This window comes from Trichechus manatus, unplaced genomic scaffold (genome assembly GCF_000243295.1).
Source record: "Trichechus manatus latirostris isolate Lorelei unplaced genomic scaffold, TriManLat1.0 scaffold00059, whole genome shotgun sequence".
Classification (NCBI taxonomy): Eukaryota; Metazoa; Chordata; class Mammalia; order Sirenia; family Trichechidae; genus Trichechus; species Trichechus manatus.
The window spans coordinates 14,932,479-14,941,923 of NW_004443995.1; the positions used below are offsets into that span (position 1 = coordinate 14,932,479).

Here is a 9,445-nt window from a genome sequence, read left to right on the forward strand (position 1 = left end):
AATTTGAAATGTAATACAATTTTATTTACATGTCTTTTATCATATATTCAGTGGTGGTGGTTGGCAGGAAGGATCCTTACGCTCCTCCTGGATGCAACTTGGGCAGATCACATCACTGTTCTAATCACTCTCTGATAAAAAACATTTTCAGTCTTATTAAATCAAAAACAGTGTCAATCTGATCATTAAAATTCACAGTCCCAGGTAATAATCAAATCTCAGAACTTGTTTTGTGTTAAACCTTCTTGGCTTCCCCCACTGCCAGGGGCCAGGATTTGCAACGCGGGAGCAGAAGCAAGGTCAGCTTCAGCTCATTCTCTGCTCATGAGTCCCCTAGCTTACTAACAGAGCTGTTGCCCCTCCTGGGTTGAGCCCAGGGAGAGGGGATGAGGGGAACAGATCAAAGTCTGGTATGGGAAGTGCTGTTGCTATCTGATGTTGGGAGGGGGGCCTGGGTAGCAGCTATTGAAGGATAGGCTTTCTCTAGTTGATGTTTTCATGGATTCCTTGAAGATTCCTGTTCCCGGAGTCGCTTCACCTGCAATTTCTTGTCTCTTACTTGGATGGTCAGCTTCCCGTTGCTTCTTGCTGAGATCCCATTGCCTTCTTAATGGGACCTAATGGGTAGATGACCCATACCTGGTCCACATGCATGCTTTCCTTGTCTCACCTTTTATGGGTGCTCAATTGCTTCCCCAATACAGCCCTCTATGCTCCCTCGGAAGCCCTGGTGGCACAGTGATTAAGAGCTCTACTGCTAAGAAAAGGGTCGGCAATTTGAATCCACCACCAGCTCCTTGGAAACCCTATCGGGCAGTTCTACTCTCTCCTATAGGGTGGCTATGAGTCAGAAACGACTTGACAGCAATGGGTTTGGTTTTGTTTGTATGTTCTCTGTATGAGGCATTGATGGTTCAGTGATAGAATTCACACCTTGCACGCGAAAGACCCAGGTTTGGTTACCAGCCAATGCACCTCATGTACAGCCACCACCCATCTGTCAGCGGAAGCTTGCTTGTTGCTACGTTGCGGAACAACTTTCAGCAGAGCTTCCAGACTAAGACAGATTAGGAAGTGAGGCCTGGTGATCTACTTCTGGAAATCAGCCATCGAAAACCCTATGGATCACAGAGGTCTGATCTGCAACCAATCATGGAGATGGTGCAGGACTAGGCAGCATTTCATTCCGTTGTGCATGCATGAGGTTGGCATGAATTGGGGGCTGACTGGATGGAAGTTAACAACAACAACATGCTGTCACTACCTGCCAAGTTCACGTAACCTTTTTTAGAAATGCATCAGTCACTTAGACTTCCAACTACAGGAAGATATGTGGAGGTAAAAAAGTCGACTCACCTCACACCCACATCCTTCTTGGGTTCCCATTATGGCAACAGCTTTTTTTTAAAATACTCTCTCTTTCCATTGTCCACACGCTTCCCCCTTTTGATATGTTTGACCTTATTAAGGTGTTCGGTGGTTTTGGAACTGGTTAGTAAAGCTTTCTTTTGTAAACTTTGCATATGGTGATCTCTTTCAAACTCACTTTGGTATCTAATATCTATTATTCTGGCCCATCAGTTGCAGGTGAGTCATAAAGAATCCTATTTTAACATCCTCTACAAGCAATTATTTGCAGCAGCCACTCCCCAGCTGAAAAATACCTGTTCTTTCTTCCAATCCACACACTTTATACAGCCCCAATAAGGTTCCAGGTTGGCTATCAGCAAAGAGGTCTGTGAACAGGTGTGGACAAGAGGAAATCAGGATAGAGCCCTTATATTCTTGTCTGTTGCCCTCTGCTTGGGTATACTTTAAACATTTAAGCACCTGAGTTCAAACACTATTCTAGGTCCTGATTGTGAAAAAGTAAGTAAATATAAGTGGACACTGCCTTCAGGGATCGCCCATACTAATGTGAGAACAAACAGGTACACAAATAATTAACCAGTTGCTGTTGAGTCAGCTCCAACTCATGGTGACCCCATGAGTGTCATAGTAGAACTGCACTCCATAGAGTTTTCAAAGGCTGTGACATTTTGGAAGTAGACTTCCAGGACTTTTTTCCAATGCATCCCTGGGTGGACTTGAACTGCCAATTTTTCAGTTGGCACTGAGCGAGCTCATCAACCATTTCCACCACCCAGGGACTCCACACAAATAATACAAAGGAGTAAATCAGAAAACAGAAGGAAGAAAGCAAGGGAGGGAAGAAGAGAGGGAGGAAGCTAACAAGGGAGAGGGGGAGGCAAGCAGGGAGGAGTGGAGGTGTTGAGTATGAGCTAAATTTAAAACTACCAAGTTTTGGCTTTTGGAACCCTGGTACAGTGAAACCTGTGAGAGCTGGAACTCAAAGGGACCAGCTTGTTTTTCTGGGTCTCATAAGTTTTCCCCCTTTGATAGGTCTTACCACTTTTCTATCACTGATTTTAGTGGAAATTTCTTGAGTTTTCCTTCTCTGATTGGTATCCACCTTACACATGTTTCAGCTTTCACAGGTTTTAGTCTACATAAGACCCTTTATGAATAGGAGACACCTAGCTCTCTCCATGTTAAGCATAGGAAACAGGACTTAAGATGGTGCCCATAACATTCTCTAGAAAAGCAATGAACTTTTTTTCTTTCCGCAAAAAAAGGAGCGTGTATGTTGAAACCCTTGGCTTCAGAAGCAAAAGGCAACCTTGATCACTGCAATTTTTCTATCAAATACTCCAACAGACTTCTTTTCCCCTCTCAACTGCAGGAGGAAACAAACTAACAAATCAATGCTTCCATCTAAACTGGGCTTGGATGTCTTTGGAGAAACAATACTACGTTGTGGATGAAGACGCCACATTCTTGGAAGTGAGTCTCACACGCAGAGGAAACCTTGCAGAAACATCCTTTATCAGTAAGAAAATTTGAATTGGTTGTTGGCAGAAGGCAATGGAAAAATGAAATTTAGGCTTAAAAATAATTTTGAAAGAACATTGGAAAAGAATCAATAACTGGTTTGAGGGCACTGCTAGAAAGGTATGTGTGAAATTGTGCTATGATTTTTGCTCCATGTGAATTATAGGCTTGTACATCCATCAGATTTTTATCCTCTTTTTCCTGTTTACCCCTTTGTGGCAAGTTATATTCTTCCTCTTTTTTAATTGTAATTTAAGGGAGTTCAGGATAACTAAGGCGTCCTGTAGCCATATATCACAATCCCTAGTCACTCAGTTACTTTCAAAATGGTTTTTAACTATATAATACAAAGTTATGTTTAGTTCTAGCTATTTCTTTTGAAAAATTCTTTATGAGTACATTATGCATTATTCTGTTTAGTTCTAGCTATTTCTTTTGATTATGCATAATTGTTTTAACTCTGCTATTAGGTTAGAAATTCCTTGAGGACATGTGCAATGTCAAATTTTTCTATGTTCTACAAAGACCTAGTACAGAATTATGCCTCCTTGGGGTAAACAGATAAGTAAAGCCTACATAATACATCTCATTATCATCATTAATAATTAACAACAATTACTCTAATAATGCATCACATTTCTATAACATCTTTCTTTAGCTGCCAGAATTTTCAGAAATAATTTTGACTAATTTTCACAGCCTGCTAAGGAGACAGACGGGTGTGTATCTTTCTTTTTACAAATGAGCATTCTGAGTTTCTCCTACTCAGAGTCCTGCAGACATACCAAAATTGAGAAAGGAAATGGGCTGGGGAGAGAATAGGCAATAAAAAAAAAAAAAAAGCCTTATTTCCCAGTCTCCTCTCTGGATTCCAGGCTTCTCCAAGATTCCAGGCTTCTCCAGCCTTCTCCAGCACCAGATAGGACTGGTCTCATAGGAGAAGAGGTCGGTCAAAGAGCACCCTGATGTCTGGGTGGCTCTCAGCCTCAATCTTCACCCCATGTTACTTTATCAACACACCACGAAACTTGCTGCCAGAAACTTCAGGTGAAACATGCTTCCTTTCTCTTATGGAGTTCTGCCTCCACAATTCTTTATCTTGGGGCCTTCTTGTGGGCACAAGATTTGGGTTATTATGTCAAGACCTATTTGCATATCCGGACTCAGGAAAAATACCATATATTTGCCCAGAACAATTTGAAGGTTTGTTAACTAAACCTCTCTGGGCAACCTTCCTCAGCCACCCGATCTGAGCGAGCACCTCTCCACACTATCCTGTGCCCTGCTTTATGTTCTTCATAGCACTTAGCATCCCCTGACATGCATCATATGTCTACTTGCCCACCGTCTTCCCTATAGATTTCCAGCTCCTTAAGGGCAGGAGTTAGGTCCTTGGTTATGCCCATTGCCGAGAATAGTATGGTGCATATGGTAGTCACCCAATATTGGTTATTGAGAGAACTACAATCATCCTTTGTGATCTATAAAACACCACTTAAAACCAAGTCAAAACCACGGAAGTGAATCTTCAAAACCATGGAAGTGCATCTCCAAAACATTTTGCTTGCGTTCAAGAAGGCCTTCCTGTACCCTCATCCCACCTCACACTGTGTTTAGTAACCAAAGCACATAATCTAGAAGAAACAGAATAACAAAAACCATGGGGTTTGAATTCCTGCTCTGCTACTTACTCATTTTTGTGACATTTGAAAGAGCCTTAGTTTCCTTATCTGTAAAGTAGCCACCTCAAGATTTCTTTGTGGATTAGCAAATATAATAATGGTTGTAAATCAACATAGCATATCCCTGGCACACAGTAGGTGCTCAATAGATGTTAACTACCATTATTATTCCATAGAATTCATCACATGGAATTGAAATCACCTGTTTATCTGTTTATCTTCCTAGTGGTAAAAACCAAAAAAATCCATTGCTGTCAAGTCGATTCTGACTCATAGCTACCCTATAAGACAGACTAGAACTGTCCCATAAGGTGTCCGAGGAGCAGGGCTGATGGATTTGAACTGCTGACCTTTTGATTAGCAGCCTTAACTCTTAACCACTGCGCAACCGGGGCTCTTTTCATCAACAATGGAAACCACTGAAAAAGAATATTCCTTCAGTCACTTAGCTTTATATTCATAGTTCTCTGATATTTTTCAGACATTGGAACAAAAGATGAAACAGCAGAAAAAGTTAAAGATTTTAAACGAAAGTCCTGGAAATTGGTCCAGTTCAATCCTGGACGGACTACAGCTACATGGAGGGTGAGAATTATATCTGACAATGAATACGAGGCTTCAGAGACCTTCCAGATCATTTTGTCGGACCCTGTCATGGCTGCACTGGAGTTTCCAGAAACAGCAACAGTTGAAATTGTTGGCCCTGGAGACAGTAAGTGGTACCTATTGATAAGCTCTTAGCCAGTATGACTACCTTGGTGCATTTCAGCCATTCATATCTCCCTCGGGCTCTGTAAACCACTGGACAGGTTCATATCCACTTAGGATTTAAAGATAAGTAAATTACTTCAAGGCACTAATTTTTTCATTTGTTTTTAAGTTTTAAAAGGAATGCAGGAGATTGAAATAGAGAGGATCTTTACACAGCATTCCTTTAACATATATTCAAATCCTCATTGTAAGTTTTCTGTACTCCTTAGATATGGAGCAGCTTTGCCCCCAGATAGCTAGTCTTATTCCAGGCTCAGTCCAGTCCCACCATCTTCTCACAATCTTCTGGGATTCCCTGCAGCCACCCCTCCAGGTGGTGACCTAGATGGGGCTGCTGGGAACCAGTCAACTCGTTAGTTTTAGCATGTGTTCCACAAAGTTCTGTTACAGTGGTACATCATATTCTTGACTTCATTGATTTATTTTACTCATTCATTCATTCAGCAAATATCTTACCAGAGAAATTAAAAAGAAAAACTACTCTAACCAGTAAACATGCTATTTCCAACCTCTTGATGTGAAAGTATATTCCCTTGACTAATGGACCACAATTACCATGGCCTCCACCAGACTGAGTCCAGCACAACAAGATGGTGCCCGGCTACAACCAGTGACTGCTCTGAAAGGGATCACAATAGAGGGTCCCGGACAGAGCTGGAGAAAAATGTAGAATGAAATTCTAACTCAACAAAAAAAAGATCAGATTTACTGGCCTGACAGACTGGAGAAACCCCAAGAGTATGGCCCCCGGACACCCTTTTAGCTCAGTAATGAAGTCACTCCCGAGGTTCACTCTTCAGCCAAAGATTAGACAGGACGATAAAACAAAACAAGACTTAAGGAGCACACCATCCCAGTGGCAAGGACTAGAAGGCAGGAAGGGACAGGAAAGCCAATAATAGGGAACCCAGCATTAAGAAGGGAGAGTGTTGACATGTCGTGGGGTTGTTAACCAATGTCATAGAACGATATGTATACTAACTGTTTAATGAGAAGCTAGTTTGTTCTGTAAACCTTCATCTAAAGTACAATTTAAAAAAAAGAATATTCCCTAAATGGGGGCTTAACTATTCATCTTTTAATTTTAATTAGACACACTGGTTATCATAATAACTGAAATAATTCATGTCACACCTGGAGGTACCTGATTTTCACCAAAGAGTAGGTCTTAGTTCAATTCCACAAGAATCAATAAAGATGTCTCTATATTGCTATGTCCCAGACTGTGTAACAGAGAAAGTTAGTATAATAGAATTTCTACAGGGGGTGGAAAGCTTTGCATGGTCAAATAAGTCTAGGAACCGTTTCAAACTCTATCCCCCTTTTGAAGCATCGTAATTCACACTGATTTATTAAGGATTCTGAGAAACTCGGCTATACAGACAACTGCTTAACTTTGTTTAGCCCAGTTTTCCTAAACCAGACCCTTTTTTTTTTTTTTTGTCACCCGCAAGGACACAAGGAGTACCCTTTAAAGACTCTCAGAGTTCTAATTTTCTTGAGACACAATTTGAGAAATGCAGCTCTCCATGCTCTGCACTTTGGCTGTACAAAAGAAGTAGGAAACCCTGCCCCCACCACCCACGGAACAAGGTATCTGAACAATTTTATTGGTAACAAAGCTTAGACACATGAATCTGTTAGGATGTGGTAAGAGTTACAAGGTAAGGAAGTGGCCAGATCAACATGGCTCCAAGCAATTAAACTTCCTGGAGGAGGCAGGGTTTGAGCTGAGTCTGGAAAAGTAAATGCGACTTTGGCTAGTAGCATGAATAGGACAAGGCTTTCCAGAATGGGAAAAGAGAGGAAGTGATTAAATAACTCAATCCTGTTGTAGTGGTGTTTTCACCTGACATTAATAACTTTAATTTGCTTTCAGCTTCTGTGGTGGTAAATTTTTGGACTGAGAGATGTCAAGGTAGTAGACTACCATAGGGTGTAAAATCAAGGAAAGAAAATTATCTCAGGCCTGTTTCCCTGTAACTGGAAACCACTGTTTTCCTAAAGGTTGATACCAGTTACTATTGAAACTAATTTAGCCAGGAAAGTAAAGAAGAAACAAAAATTAATATATAATAGCTAGGTAATCTAACATTAAATTCTGGATTATCACTTTACAATATTTTCAAGATCCAAAAGAAGAAAGTATGATCACCTATAATATTTTTCCTTCTTGCTTGCATTGCCAGGAGGAAGAATCTATTGTATATATACTATGAGGAAAAAAAATGAGGCAACGGAATGTGATTTGAACCAGATAGTTACTTCAATTCATCATCTGAATCTATGAGAAGAAACAACGTACTTCAGAGATTTATTTTTTAAACAAACACATATGTTTTAATTATGCAATGCATGCTTACTGAAAAATACTTAGAAAACCCAAAGAAAAACAGTATGCATAATTCCATCACCAAGAGATAACCAATATTCATATTCATAGTTTGATGCATGTTTTGCTGATTTACAACACAGTAAATCTCAGCAGGAATATTATTTTTACAGTTGAGGGAAGGTCCGGTATTTTATTTTTCTCAGCATATTAAAGTGGTCAGTGTAGTGTCTTATGCACAGTGTCTGCTCAATAAATGTTGAATAAAACGTTTGTTTAATTGATAATTCTGCCATTTTCATTTCATTTTCTGAAAGTCAGGGTTGGCTCATGAAAAGTTGTTAAACAACATGCTAAATGTGAAATGTCAACCCCCACTCTAAACTTTCCCTGTTCAGAGCATCAAAGGAAGACTTCATTGGGTTTTATAGTGGCTTTCTGATTTTGGTAGTCCGTCAAAGAAGGGAGTTTGAAAGTTGCTGTACGCTGTTAATGATTGTCTGCCCGTGTCCTACCTGAAATACCAAGATCGTTTATGAAAAGCAACTTTAATAATGTTAGGTACAGTTTGGAAAAAAAAAAAAAAAGAAGGATAAACCCTTAGCCATAGAGTCGATTCTGACTTATAGTGACCGTATAGGCAGAGTAGGACTGCCCCCATAGGGTTTCCAAGGAGCAGTTGGTGGATTTGAACTGCTGACCTTTTGGTTAGCAGCCTGAGCTCTTAACCACTGCACCACCAGGGCTCCATTGTTAAGTACAGTGAATAAACTACATGCATCTATTTCTACTAAAATGACAGTAAAAGTGGGGGGAAAGGATAAGGACAAAGAGATGGGGCAGAGTAGGCAATAGAAGTCAACAAAATAGTGGAAACTAGAAAGTACATGGAGTGATAAATGACCCAGCAGAGAGCATAGAAAGCTTAAATCCGAGCACTTGAAAAGAAACAGGCCGAATAGAATCAAACATTTATCCTGCAAAGAAAAAATGTATATATACATTTTCTACATATATGAATTAAATTACCTGCTTGTTAGAAGCACTAAACAGATAAACATTAAAAAAAAAAAAGAAGAAGAAGAAGAAGAGGGGGTAGAAATATGTGATCTGTATTGCAAAGACATAAAATTTGACCTAAAAAAAAAAAAAAAAAAAGACACAGAATTGCTGCAAAATTTTCCTTTCCATTTTAATACTGGATATCTTTTCAACCTTTCAAAGGGGTCAACCCAATTCCATTGCCTCTTCAATTCAACAGAATAATAAATATTTCTCATTCCCACTAAATTTAATATAGTTAAGTATGTTTAAAAAATGTAGAAGTCAAAAGATTATATACATTTCTGCTCAGGTATATTAAAAATATCACCAATCAAATTTAAATCTTGCTGAGAAGTCTTCTATCCTCTTTTTCTAGAATCAACAGTTTATATTCCAGGGGCAGAATACAAAATAGAGGAGGATGTTGGGGAGGTTTTGATTCCTGTGAGACGGTCTGGAGATGCAAGCCAGGAACTAATGGTCATTTGCTCTTCACATCAAGGTATGAGGGCTTGTGGGATCCTTCCATCCAGGAATAAGGTTATCAGTACAGACTGGTTGTGTTGGGAGCAGCATGGGTGGTGAGCAAGGCACTGGGTGAGGACATTGGAGACCTGGGCTATTTACCGTCTAGGCCCTGCTGCTCGCCTCCCTGGCAGCCCTGTGCAGGTGCCCTAACTCCTCCCAGCTGCTTTCCTCAATCAGGGATAACATTTTACTCAAA

At 40.1% G+C, this 9,445-nt stretch overlaps 1 protein-coding gene across 1 annotated transcript in view; it reads left to right on the forward strand.

Moving 5' to 3' along the window:
* The window catches only part of FREM3 (FRAS1 related extracellular matrix 3), a gene marked incomplete at its 5' end in the record, with an annotated part of 110,843 nt that overhangs the window by 56,070 nt on the left and 45,328 nt on the right, over positions 1 to 9,445 (forward strand). Inside the window, 3 exon segments of the mRNA XM_023733485.1 lie at positions 2,744 to 2,890; positions 5,056 to 5,286; positions 9,098 to 9,223. Of these exon segments, the coding sequence (XP_023589253.1) occupies positions 2,744 to 2,890; positions 5,056 to 5,286; positions 9,098 to 9,223 (504 nt within the window).